This window comes from Notechis scutatus, chromosome 2 (assembly GCF_049901735.1).
Source record: "Notechis scutatus isolate UNSWTSFEM ecotype Mainland chromosome 2, rNotScu1.2, whole genome shotgun sequence".
NCBI lineage: Eukaryota > Metazoa > Chordata > Lepidosauria > Squamata > Elapidae > Notechis > Notechis scutatus.
In genome coordinates this window covers 1413464-1427593 of record NC_142010.1, presented here as the reverse complement: position 1 = coordinate 1427593, position 14130 = coordinate 1413464, and the positions used below count along the sequence as shown (strand labels likewise).

Sequence of the window (14130 nt, the reverse complement as noted above, 5' to 3'; positions counted from 1 at the left end):
CACTTTTCTGGCAATGTTCGTTCCCAATTCCCCTTCTCATTTTTAAAACCATGATTATTTATTCTCCTTTGGGATTTCCACCAACACAATTAATTGCCAATCAATGTGACAACCAATGGCATAGACAGCACCTGATAATCTGATTTGTGACAGCCTCTTTCAGTGATGAAGGCAGAGGTTGGGGTAAAGCTGGGCAAATACTATAGCAGTCTAATAGTTTAAAGGTAAAACTTCCAAATCTAGGGGCAAACTGGATCTTCCTCATTGTAATTGTGGTCTTCTGTGATCTCTGAGATTTAGCTCTGTGCTGAAGAAAAACTGTAGGAAGGATCTCTTGCAGGATATGTCAAATGTTGCTGCTGCTGCATGTACATCTTTTTCTGCTTCAGCTTCTGTCTCAAATTCCCTGTGCCAGTATGCTGATGAAATGTCCATTTAAGGTGATAATAGAAGAAAAGGAATGGTTCCATTACTACAAACCAGGAGACTATTGGATTACTGGAATAATGTATGGAATCCCAGGTGTATTGTACCGATTTTCGTTCTCAAAGCCTCCAACCCACCAACAAAAAAGGTAACTGTCAGCATGTCCAGGATTCTGGTGATTGATTTTACCTGCTCCAATGTTTTTTCTAAGAATGATTTCATTTCTCCTATTCCTCACCTTGAGAAAGGCAAATCATTATTGCTCATCCCAATTTCCTTTAGAGCAGGGGTCTTCAAACTTGACACCTTTAAGATTTGTGGACTTCAATTCCCAGAATTCCTCCTCCAGTCATGTTAGCTCAGGAATTCTGGGAGCTGAATTCCACAAATCTTAAACTTGCCAAGTTTGAAGACCCTTGTTTTAGAGGGAAGGTTCCTGGGGAACAATAAATTTGTAAAACCTGAGTTTGCAAAGTTCCTTTTATATTCCTTCACAAGTGTCAGCCTCAACCCTGGGAAACACCAGGCATTGCCAACACTGTCCCATAATAAATCTTTCCTGGATGGGTTCTGCTTGCTTTCAAAGTGATTATCTTGTGACTTGGAGTCAGTAACTTTTTATTCATATTTATTGTATTTATTTATTATTTATTTTATTTGTTTGTCAAACATCTAAAAGATAACAAGTAAGGTATAAACATAAACATGAAGAAAGGAAGTAAATACAGATAAATGGGGACAGTAAGTCAGGGGTGGAAAGCTCGCTGGTGCACTTATGCACGCCCCCTTTAAGGACTCTTAGGAATGGTGTGAGGTCCATGTTAGACAGTTTTAGATTGAAGTTGTGATCGATTGAGGCTGTAGCAATTGAGTTGGGTTGGACATTCCAGACGTTGACCACTCTGTCACTGAAGTTGTATTTTGTGCAATCGACTTTGAAGCAGTTTACCTTGAGTTTGAATTGGTTGCCCGTGTATTTTTGTGGTTGGAGCTGAAGAAGTTGTTGACAGGCAAGACATTGTAGCAGACCATTTTGTGTATTATGCTTAGATCGGACTGCAAGCAGCAGAGTTCCAGATTGTCCAAGCCCAAAATTTCAAGCCTGGAGGCATAGGGAATTCTGCTGTGAGTGGAGGAGTGGAGTACACTTCTCTGAACCCACTCAATTGTGTTCATGTCCGATATACAGTGTGGGTTCCAGGCAGACAAGCTGTATTCAAGAATTGGTCTGGGAAAGGTTTTGTATGCCCTAGTTAGCAATTCTATGTTACCAGAGAAGAAGCTTCACCAAATAAGGTTAACAACTCTTAATGCCTTTTTGGCAATGTTGTTACAGTGAGCTCTGGGGCTTAGATTGTTTGAGATGAGTATTTATTAACAATAGTTAAATAGTAACTGCCAATAAAGTGGTTGAATGAATGCCTTAGAACAGAGTGAGATTTCTTGTGTTTTCTCCCCACTGTTTCTTCCCCTTCCTTACATTTACTCTATATTTCCTACCACCTTGCCCCCTCTTTCTTTCTACCCTTTAACACTTTTGCCACTTTTGTGGCTTCCCTGTTCCTTTTGGTTCAAATAAAAGGGATACATTTTAAAAACCAAATTCAAGGAGGAGAGAGACTTGAGGTGATAAGTTAATGTTTAGTCACAGAGGAATCCCATTAACTGGAGTTAACTGTAGAATATAGGACAATAACTTAAAAGCCATGAATATTCTGCAGCAAATCTCTAGGTCTAAAAAAGTCTAGTTGAAGAGATCTTCAGATCAGTAATACCTCTCACTAATCCAGCACTTGAATTCAGCTGTTAGTCATCTCCAGGGTGGTATAACAGGAAGAAACCATATAATATAATCACAATGTACACAATATACACTCGGTAGCATCCCTTATTCACATTCTGGAGGAGTGGGAAGATACAGATTTCCCCCCAAGCATTGGGCTAGGAATAAGGGTTGCGAGCTGTGAGCATATGTAGTCTGGTGCCTGGGGGTAAGGGTATGATTACATTTTATGGATTGTTGTGAATTGATATGAGTGATATATTAGCTTTGCAAACAGGTAAGCTCTAATTAGCAATACAATGTTTCCAGAAAAAAAGCTTTGCAAAATTAAGTTTACAACTCTTAATGCTCTTTTAGCAATGCTGTTACAGTGGAGCATAAATCACCAAAGATATGTACACCTAGGTCCTTAACAAGGTGAGGGTCCTCTGCTAGGTCAATGCCACTTAGCGTATACTTGAAATTTACCAATTACGTTTACCAATATGTAACATAGAACATTTATTAATCGAAATTTGAAGTTGCTAAATAGGTGACCATTCAGTAACATAGTCGTGTTCACTTTGCACAACAACAGAATTATCTGTAGAATTGAATAATTTTATGTCATTGGCAAAAAGAACACAATTGCTTTTAAGTTGATCACATAAATAGTTGATATAGAGCAAAAAAGATGATGAAATTTCTTATGTTGCAGTGGGAACACCTTCTACCACATTCTTCCCTTCCTGTTGGCTGTTCATGAAGTCAACCAGAATTCAAGGCTCTTACCCAACATCACCCTGGGCTACAACATCTATCAGAACTTTTTCAATGCAAGAATGACATATGAGGCCATGCTGGATGTGCTGTCTACAGGACAGGAGAATATCCCAAACTACAGATGTGGAAGACAAAAGAACTTGCTGGCTATTCTTGAAGAGATGAATTCTGAACTCTTTGATCATATTTCCAATGTCTTGAGCATCTATAAAATTCCACAGGTATAAAGCCAAATGAAATTAATTCCATGTTGTAAATTGTTCAGATTTGTCTAGAAGGCAGCACTTGTATATATTTCTCCAAATAAATTGAAAGTCAGAGATTAAATATTAGAAGAGCGGAAAGAATTTTTAATTCATAAAGTGTGTGTGTATGTGTGTGTGTGAGTGTATATACATATATATGTATATAAGGTAAAGGTAAAGGTTCCTCTCGCACATATGTGCTAGTCATTTATGGCTCTAGGGGGCGGTGCTCATCTCCATTACAAAGCCGAAGAGCCAGCGCTGTCTGAAGACATCTCCATGGTCATGTGCACAGTATGACTAAACTCCAAAGACACACAGAACGCTTCCCACCGTAAGGGTCCCTATTTTTCTGCTTGTATTTTTACATGCTTTCGGACTTCTAGGTTGGCAGAAGCTGGGACAAGTAAGGGGAGCTCGCTCCATTACGTGGTGCTAGGGATTCGAACGCCGACCTTTCTGATTAACAAGCTCAGTGTTTTAGCCACTGAGCTACCGCATCCCCACATATGTGTGTGTGTGTTTGTGTGTGTGTCTGTATATATGCATATGCATTGTATATATATCTCTGTGTGTATATTCGTAACTCGAGGATCCGGTTGATTGAATCACATTAAATAAATGTGATCCCTGCCTGATTTGGCCAAAGCATTTGCTAATGAAATGCACAGGTCGTTAAATGCACATGAGGGATCTCAGAGTGGGGAAGGCCATGCAGAGCCTAGTGTTGAAAGAGGCCACCCAAAGTCTCCCCTGATACCTCATGCTCACTTATAATCCCTTGGGAACCCCATTGTTCTTTTCGCCTTCACATCCTGCCCTGGGACTCCTTTGCTTTGTTAGCCTCCTGGCTCCACTTCCTTCCTACATCCCATTTCCCATGGATTGCTTATTTTTTTGAAGATCTGCAGAGCTCCAGAAGAGGGTGGCCCACTGGAAGAGAAGCTGAAGTGTTTTATTCAGATGATGGCGAAGCTATAAGAATGTGAAATCTAAGGAAAACATTTTTGACAGCTTCTGGGAAAAAGACTTTGGCTTCGGGCCATGTGGCCAACAGGCCTCTGGTAGTAGAAAAGGCCTGGGTGTGACCATTGGGAATTTTGAAAATGATGACTTTTGAAAAGCAAGACTTTGTCATAGAACATATGAGCGTTGGATCAGTGACTTTTAAACATTTTGAAAATGTAGTGACCAATACAAAACAGATTTTTTTCCCCACAGAATCATAGAATAAAAAGTCCAACTCCTTACATAGAGGAGGAATGGTCAGACCACTACAGACAAATTGCTGTCCAATTTTTCCTTGAAAATATCCAGCAATGGAGCTCCAGGAGACAGGCTGTTCCAACTCCTAATAACTCTCACAGTGAGGAATTCCTCATTTTTGTAAACTTGAGACTGAAGAAAAAAATTCAAAAGAAAAAAAATGAAGAAGAAAAATGAATAGGTCAAGATAGCTAGAAGGCTCCTCAATAAAGCAGCTTGTACAAACATTCTCTAGTATACAAGACAGAATAAAATATATCATAATATTCATTCTTATTTTGAACAGGGGCTTGGCACAATGCCAGTTGTCTTGGGGTTTGTTTTTAAAGTGAGGTTATTAAACTGACTTCTGCATTTCAAATGTCTGAAATAAATTCAGCCAATTAAAGAGTTTATACAGAAATATTTGAAACAACTATATGTAGACAATGAAATAATATACCAATATTATATATCAGTTGCTAGGGGGGAGATATAATAAACAATATTTCAAGCCCAACATATAAAACAATCAAATAAGCAGTAATAATCTATGAGAAATTAATATGTTTGTCATTTTAAAAAGATATTCCACGAGTGTATAGCAGTATTCCAGTATTTGACAGGCTGCCACAAAGAGGAGGAGGTCAATCTATTTTCCAAAGCACCAGAAGGCAGGACAAGAAACAATGGATGGAAACTAATAAAGGAGGGAAACAACATGGAATTTAAGGAGAAGCTTTCTGACAGTGAGGACAATTAACCACTGGAACAGCTTTGCCTTCAGATATTTTGGTGCTTCATCACTGGGGTTTTTAAAGAAGAGACTGACAGTCATTTGTCTGAAATTGTATTGGGTCTCCTGTTTGAGCAGGCAATTGGACTGGGGGTAGGGGTATCACTCTCGAGGGTGTGCTCTATGAGGACCACCAATGAACATTACCCACAGATGATTCAGAGCTCCCTGGTGTCAGGGTTCCAACAAATGCTCTAATTAATTCATGAGCCTTGAGCCAAGTTTCAAAAGAAATCCAACTATTTATTAGGAGCCACATGTTGGCACTTTTCCCAAGTGCAGTCGGCTCTGCCCCATGTAATTTACTGTTCACCTATTACCCTGTTTCCCCCCTCCTCCCAGGGTGTGTCATAAATCACATTCTCCAACTAAGAACTTTCGCCGGGCTGTGGAATTCATGCCATGCCTCTCTGGCTGGGCTTGGTAACTTGAGGCACAACATGGAGAAAGGTATGCATGGAATGTCCTTCTGATCATAGCAACAAAAACTGCTCCATCAGATCTTCCCCCACTCCTTCTTATGGCAACTCGAGAGCAAGCCAGAAATGCTTTACAAGTTGACATCTGGTTTCAAAGTGAGCATACAAAACAACAGGACAGAACATCAAGGGAACTTGCAAAATTCATGCAGTTACCATTTGAAACATCTCTCGGCAGTGAGAGAAGGCCCTTAGATTTACCATCTGACTTTCATCGTTAAAACTGGGGAAAACTGCCAATACCTTCTCTTTCATCTTAGATCAACTACAGTGTAATCAACCAGATGGCTGAGCAAAATCATCGTTTCACTTTTTCATATCGGATGACCCCAAACCAAGAACCTCCTTACTCAGCGATTGTCCAGCTGCTCCTGCAGTTCCAATGGACATGGAGATTGGCCTCCTTTCTCAGGACAATGAAAGAGGAGAAAATTCAAAAGACGCTTGGAAGTTCTTGCCTTAAAAATGGGATTTGCATTGTCCTCTCAGGAACTGTCCCAGAAGCAAATGCACAGACAAGTGCTGGAGAAACTCTCATGCAAGAAAAAGGAAAATGTTCTTCTCTTCTCAAGAGTCAAATAAAAATTATAGTATGCCAACTAGATTTTCAGGCCTCAGCAATATTAGCAGCAATAATACAAACAATTGATATGACTAATACATCCATTATGGGAAGGGTGTGGATTGCAACAACTTTGAAAGCTTCAAGTGTAAGAATTTTTGACCTCTGGGTTGATCTCCAAAATAGACATGCTTTGTTTTCCTTCCTCATCCAGACAAAGAGAAGGACTCAGTATTACGACTTTCAATCTTATACATCTATGATCATATTGTATGGAAAGGAAGCATTCCGATGTTCCTATTCAAATCCTCTGTTATCAAAGAAAGTTTGGAAAAAATGCAGAGAAAAAGAAAATTGGGAATTCCCACCCCATGATGTGATTGCAAGAATCCTGTCTCAGGATTCCTCCAGTATTTCCCAAATAATTCAAATTGTGGCCCAGGTCCTCAGTGCTGCTTCTTCCTCCCAATGGAGAAAGAGGAGAATGCAAGTTGGATTCCATCAACCACCCCAGATTGTACAGCCATGGCAGGTAAGTCTTCTCCTTTGAGGTTCCATTGATTCTCCCCTTCCAATTCCTCAATATTAAATTAGATGTCAAAAGGGTGAGATATTCCAAAGAGCAGTTGTCCAGTTAGTGGTATTTGAGAGTGTCAACTCTGAAGGTCACCTGACTGAGGCCATTTTGATGCTTCAGTATTGCCACCCTGGAACTGGGGGAAAGGGAGGCGGGAATAGAGATAGCTGGGATTTTGTTGTCTCCTGGGAAACAAGGACATTCCCAGCGATGGCCAGAGAGAGGATGAGTAAAGTCACCAGGCAACTGGATGACACCTTGATTAGAACATGTGACTGATCGTTTGGAAAGAGGAGGAAAACTTTTATTTTTAATTAAGTGAAAACCATGGTAATATTTAAAGTCAGTTTTCACCAGCATATGCCTATATGATATGTCCAATAAAACTGATATTTGAGGAACCTACTTACCGCAGAGTCCTGTTTGCTACAGGCATATTACTTGGAACCCTGACAGTGAGTTAGAGAGAGAGAGGTGATAGAGAAAAATATTCCAGAGTTAAACAACCTGTCTAGTTTGGGATGCTTTTGTGTCAGAAATAGCTCAATGCTGACAAAATGTCAAAATTAAACAAGCATCAGAATAGTCCAGCAATCCTCAATCTTTTATTGTGATCACAAAGTCATCTAGTCTCCAAGCTTAGGAGTTCAGCTGGGATGTTTGTTCTGGATTATAATTGGACTTTGCTGTCTAAAAGTTTGTAACATAGCAACAAGGTATAAATCAAAGCATCTTCTGGGGACAACCAAAGGTTCGTTCAATCATCTCCTGAACTAATGGATACGCTTCCATAGCTACTCTTTGAAAGAGATAACATCACTAGGCAATTTTTTCCCCATTCCTAGTCCAAAGTTAAACTCCGCTAACTTCATCTTGACCAGGACTGATGGTAAAATTGTATTCTCCATCTTCTCCCATGACAAGTTTCCCCATATCTGCAAATGGTCTTGCCTCAGATGGGCTGTGATGATGAAGCTGCAAAACACAGAACATGAAATTTAAAATAATAAAATTTGAAAGGACCTCACAGGTTCCCTAGTCCAACCTACTAATTGAGCAGGACACCCTATACCAGGGATCTTCAAACTTGACAGCTTTAAGATTTGTGGACTTCAACTTCCAGAATTCCTCCTCCAGTCATATTAGCTCAGGAATTCTGGGAGTTGAAGTCCATAAGTCTTAAACTTGCCAAATTTGAAGACCCTTACCCTATACCATTTCAGAGTAATGGTTGCCCAGGTCTCTTTTTGAAAGCCTCCAGTGATGGAGCACTCACAACTTTTGAAGACAAGCTATTCCATTGGTTGGTTGCTCTCACTGCTCAGAAATTACTCTTAGTTGTAGCTTGCTTCTCTCCAACCATTGTTTCTTTTCTCACCTATTGGTACTTTGGGAATGTTTTGACCCCCCCTCCACTCAAATATTAGAAAAGTGATATCATGTCTCCTCACTCCTTCTTTTCCTTAGATTAGACATACCAAATTCCTGTAACTGTTTGTGGTATGTTTTATCCTCCAGCCCTCTAATCATTTCTTGTTGCTCATCTCTGCAGTCTTTCCAGAGTTTCAGTACCTTTTTTATATTGTGTTGATGAGCAGATGAGCAGTATTCTAAACGTGGTCTTACTAAGGCTTTGTAAAACAACATTAGAACCTCGTGATCTTGATTCTATCCCTCTGTTAATGCAGTCTAGGATTGCATTGGTATTTTTATCTGCTGCCACACATTGTTGGTTCATATTTAAGTGATTGTCCACTAGGACTCCAAGATCCTTCTCACAATTACTGGCATTAAGCCAAGTTTCACATAGTCTATAATGTGTACTTTTGGTTTTTCTTGCCTCAGTGGAAATCCTTACTTTTATCTATGCTGAATTTTATTTTGTTAGGTAGGGGCCCATATCCAATTTGCAAAGATCTTTTTGGATATTCAGCTTGTCTTCTGGGATGTTGCCTATTCCTGCCAGCTTAGTGTTGCCTGCAAATTTGATGATTTGAAGAGGTTGAATTATTCAGATTACCTCCAATCCAGAATAAGAGCAAGAAAAACATTGAATAAAGGCTCAAATTGTAATATTCTTTCTATGTTTCTGCAGCTCCATAGGTTCCTGAGGAACTTCCAACATCAAAATATTTCCAGAGATGGGATTTCTTTTGATGAAAATGGAGTTCCTGTTGGTGATTTTGATATCATGCACTGGACATCAGTTCAGAACAAATCAGATGCGGGGGTGAAAATTGGGAGTGTAGAAAGCCAATCCTCTTCAGAAGTCAAGATTTCTGTCAATCAAAGTGCCATTCAATGGCCAACTTCATTTAACAAAGTAGTTGAGGCTTCTTGGATTTTTCTCTTCTATTTACCTCCATATGTGTAAATTTTATGCTCAGAAATAATTCCTATTGAGGCCAATTAAGATAACTTCCAACTAAGAGAACTTAAAGCCTCATTAATTTATTAGATATATTTTACGTGAGAGGTCTTACAATAATCTGTCACACACTGGAACCTGCTGCATTGTATTGGAATTTGCAATCTACATTATTAAACTGGAATATGTTGCCATAATTTATAGTACATGAAATTAATTTGTTTTCAGTAAGAGAAACTCCAGAATGTCTATGTCAGTCATCCAGGTCATGGTTGTGCCAAAGGTGTTTTTTCAGAAAGCACCTGGATTTTGTTTTCCCTTGAAGATGTTTCACTTCTCATCCAAGAAGTTTCTTCTGTTCTGACTGAATGGTGGAGGATGGAAGAATTTTGAACTGCTGAAAAGACTGTTGTCAACAGGATATAGATTCAGCAATTGCAGGAAGGTTCCACATCCATTTGCACTATTCACGTGACCCTGAGGGCACAGATAAATTCCAAGGGGCCTAAACAACTTTCAAAAAGACTGTTAACGACCAGATGACTGCAAGGAATATAAACCCTTCCATATGCCACCATTCAGTCAGAACATCTTATTGCGAGTATGTAATTACTACCTCCTTTACAGTTAACATTATTTACTAATATATTTCCTATCTTTGTTCTATCCAGTCATACCAACATTCCCAGCTTTAGTAATATTCTGATGATTCAAAATCAGTTGTCAGTGAAATGATGAGTTGTCTTTTGTAAAAGCTTCTTGGGGAGAAAATCCAGAATAGGAAGGGTTTAGCCCATTGAATTGCATAAGAGGAAGATAGCATTAAGAATGTGGTGAGGGAAATGAGGGCAGCTAAAAAAAAGCCATTTACATATGATGATACAATGATCAGTTGTAGGAGAGAAAGATAGGGACTCTAGAGAAAGCTAGATTTTGGAGGTTTCCTGAGAAAGCTAAGATGGAGAAAGAATATATACAAGTTATTGCATTCTCATACATGCTCTAAGGAGAAACACCTTTTGCAATGGAACTTCTTTCCTTTGGAAAGAAGAATAAGGCAACGAATCTGTTTTGGAATGTATAATGGAGATTGATAGAGGAAAGAGAATGACTCTTCATTTGCCCCTTGCAAGTAGAGTAATTAAAGGTCATGCCACTACTTCTTGACAGATTTTGCTCAATGTGCTCCTGACTTTTGGAAGCCAGTTGATTTCAGTAAACTTTTATAATTCATACTAATCTTGTGGTTTATGTTGAAAACTAAAGGTTTCTCTTGCACATACTTGCTAGTCATTTCTGGATCTAGGAGGCAGTGCTCATCTCCATTTCAAAGCTGAAGAGCCAGCACTGTCAGAAGACGTCTCCGTGGCCATGTGGCTGGCATGAATAAATGCTGAAGGTGCAAAGAATGCTGGCACCTTCCCACCAAAGTGGTCCTTATTTTTCTACTTGCATTTTTGCGTTCTTTCAAACCGCTTGGTTGGCAGAAGCTGGGACATATAATGGGACCTCACTCCATTCCGTAGTGCCTAGGGATTCAAATTGCCCAACGGCCAACCTTTCTGATCGACAAGCTCAGCGTCTTAGCCACTGACCCACCACGTCTCTTTATATATTGCCTCTAATTTATATATTGCCCTGATAAATCTTTTGGTTTATGTTTAGACGGTGCCTTATTCAAGATGTACAGAAAGTTGCTCCCCAGGTTATGCCAAGCTTGTGAGAAAGGGAGACCCAGTTTGCTGCTATGACTGTTCTCTGTGTATGGAAGGAACGTTCTCTGGGCAAGAAGGTACAGTAGGTGGCTTCAAAAAAACAACAAGGATACAATCAAAATTCTCTATTGCTTTTTTGGGGTATTTGATCAAGAAGCAAGAAAAAACATTACACATCTTGAAGGCATCCACAAACGTTTCAGTGATTGAGCACTATCGCTGAATTTTGTAGGATGATGCAAGTATTAAAATAATCTGTTGAAGTGTTACTTTCTTGCTTGGTTTTGGGAAAGAGGACAAGTTTTGAGAGCTGATAATCACATTCATCTTCAGCCTTTAAAAAGGTTGTTGGTTATTTTAACTAATGTTGTGTCATATGAATATCCCTGGGCAGAAATATTATATTATTCCTTGAAAATGAAATAATTGATTTCAGTTTTCATGCTCCTACAGCAGCAGAAAGAGATACGCACTAACCAATTTTTTTTCCAGATGCAGCCCATTGTGAAAAGTGTCCAGATGACCAGTATTCCAATAAGAAGTGGGATCAATGTGTCCCCAAAAGCATAAGCTTCCTATCCTATGAAGAATCATTGGGACTCATCCTGACTTTCTTTGCCATTGCTTTGTCCCTAACCACTGCCTTTATTCTGGGAAGCTTCATTAAACACCAAGAAACTCCCATAGTCAAAGCCAACAACCGTGAACTCACCTACATCCTCCTGGTTTCTCTCCTGTTTTCTTTCTTGACCTCCCTTCTATTCATCGGTCGCCCCATGAAAATGACCTGTCTCCTTCGACAAACCATTTTCAGTATTGTTTTCTCTGTTGCCGTATCTTCTTTGCTGGCCAAGACTGTAATGGTGGTGGTGGCCTTCCTGGCTACAAAGCCAGGAAGCAGGATGAGGAAATGGCTGGGGAAGGGTCTGGCCCACTCGATTGTTTTATCCTGCTCTGGTATTCAAGTAGGCATCTGTATGACGTGGCTGGGAATCTTTCCCTCGTTCCCAGATTCTGACTTTCATTCCCAGCCAGAACACATCCTGCTGCAGTGCAGCGAAGGTTCAGTGGCCATGTTCTACACTGCCCTTGGCTACATGGGTTTTCTGGCTGCCATCTGTTTCTTGGTTGCATTTCTGGCTCGAAATCTGCCAGGGACCTTCAATGAAGCCAAACTGATCACCTTCAGCATGCTGGTTTTCTGCAGTGTTTGGAGCTCCTTTGTCCCCAGCTACCTGAGCACCAAAGGGAAATACATGATGGCCGTGCAGATCTTCTCCATCTTGGCCTCCAGCCTAGGTTTATTGGGTTGTATTTTTGTTCCCAAGTGCTACATTATTACACTGAGACCTGACATAAACACCAAGGAACATCTGATGATGAAATCTCATTAAGGCTCCTTGTGTTGGTGTTTATTTTTGTTCAGTTTACATCCAGTATAAAATCACATATCTTGAAGTAATCTTTTATGTATTCTCACTTATTTTTCTTCATTCTGTGTGCATTTTGAATTATAATGATTGAGTAGTAATGTTGCTAAAACAATTCAAATGATTTCAATTAATCATATCTTTCAATTGTCACAATCTGAATTCATGTTAAAGCATAACTATCATCAATGACATTAATAAAATTTCTGAAACCAGGCTGGATAAACTGTTACCAGAGATGTTCTGATATGGTTTTAGACTAAATTAAAGATTATGGCTAATAATGTGTGTTTTTGTTGCTATATAGGTTGGTATTATGTTTTATTTTCTGGCTTAAAAAAAAAATTAATTTAAAATATATATTTGATTGGTCTCTTCTGGATGGATAATGTAAGATCACTCATAGATAGATAAATGAGTTAGATAGATGAGAGAGGCTGAGAATCAGAGAGACAGCTAACATTCTATATATTAAGAATAGATATAATATCAACATGAACATTGGAGCAACTTTAACATTTTTCTAAAACAATTCAAACTCTTTCAATTAATCATATCCTTCAATTTTCACAATCTGAATTCATGTTAAATCATAACTATCATCAATGACATTAATAAAATTTCTGAAACCAGGCCAGATAAACTGTTACCAGAGATGTTCTGATATGATCTTAGACTAAATTAAGGACTATGGCTACTTATGCATTTTTTTTTGTTGCTGTACAGGTTGGTGTTATATTTTATGTTCTGGGATGATGTTCTGACTATTAAAAACAGTTAATTTCAAATATATATTTGATTGGTTTCTTCTGGGTGGATAATGTAAGATCACTCATAGATAGATAAATGAGTTAGATAGATGAGAGAGGCTGAGAAAAAGAGAGACAGCTAACATTCTATATATTAAGAATAGATAAAATATCAACATGAACATTGGAGCAACTTTAACATTTTTCTCTGAATAAATTAATGAGGCATTGTTATTTTTGACAGTCTTCAATCAAAAGAAAAATGTGTACAACTCTGAATGATTTTGGGGGAAAAATCATGTAGACACCTGATGTGACAATGAAGGTGTGCTTATGAGTATTAAAATTGGTTCCTGTTTTTTATCCATCTCTATATCCATCTCTATTTCCATATAAATATAGTGTGTGCCAGTGGTGAGATTCCAAATTTTTCACTACCGGTTCTGTGGGCGTGGCTTGGTGGGCGTGTCAGGGGAAGGATATTGTAAAACCTCCAGTCAGATGTGGTATTTGCTGGTTCTCCAAACTACTCAAAATTTCCCCTACCGGTTCTCCAGAACTGGTCAGAACCTGCTGAATACCACCTCTGGTGTGTGCATGTCTCTGTGTTTCTGTGTGTCCTGCCAATTTAGCTATTCAAAAGCATGTAAATGCAAGTAGATAAATAGGTGCCAGTTCAGCGGGAAAGGAACAATGTTCTGTGCATCTACGTTGTATAGTCATGCCAGCCACTTGATCATGGAAGCATCTTCAGATAGACCTGGCTCTGCATTTGTGTTGGTCTCTCAATGCCATTACCTCTGCCTTCAACACTATCTCTCTTTCACTCAGAAAGCATTGGAAAAGCAAAGCCCTCCCAAATGCAATTTCAGTATTCACATTCTGACCAGTTTCATCCATTATGATAAATCAGGATTCTGATTGTCCGAATTTTGATTTCTGCCATTGTAGTGTCAAACCTACCCTAGCCACTTCTAGGTTATCTGCAAAGGT

At 39.1% G+C, this 14130-nt stretch overlaps 1 protein-coding gene across 1 annotated transcript; it reads left to right on the top strand.

The window, feature by feature from the left end:
- The first annotated feature begins 7243 nt into the window (after positions 1-7243).
- LOC148131617 (vomeronasal type-2 receptor 26-like) lies at positions 7244-12352 on the top strand. The gene is made up of 4 exons (XM_087958814.1): positions 7244-7330; positions 8971-9120; positions 10909-11035; positions 11451-12352. Exons 1-4 carry the CDS (start codon positions 7244-7246, stop codon positions 12350-12352), a joined length of 1266 nt encoding a protein of 421 aa, XP_087814940.1.
- Positions 12353-14130: the final 1778 nt, after the last annotated feature.

Bases quoted from the DNA above. Each gene is read 5' to 3' on its own strand.
- LOC148131617 (XM_087958814.1), top strand. From the start codon at position 7,244: ATGATATGTCCAATAAAACTGATATTTGAGGAACCTACTTACCGCAGA. The intron at 7,331-8,970 runs GTGAGTTAGAGA...ATGTTTCTGCAG, and splicing joins TATTACTTGGAACCCTGACA to CTCCATAGGTTCCTGAGGAA. The intron at 9,121-10,908 runs GTAGAAAGCCAA...GTTTATGTTTAG, and splicing joins CGGGGGTGAAAATTGGGAGT to ACGGTGCCTTATTCAAGATG.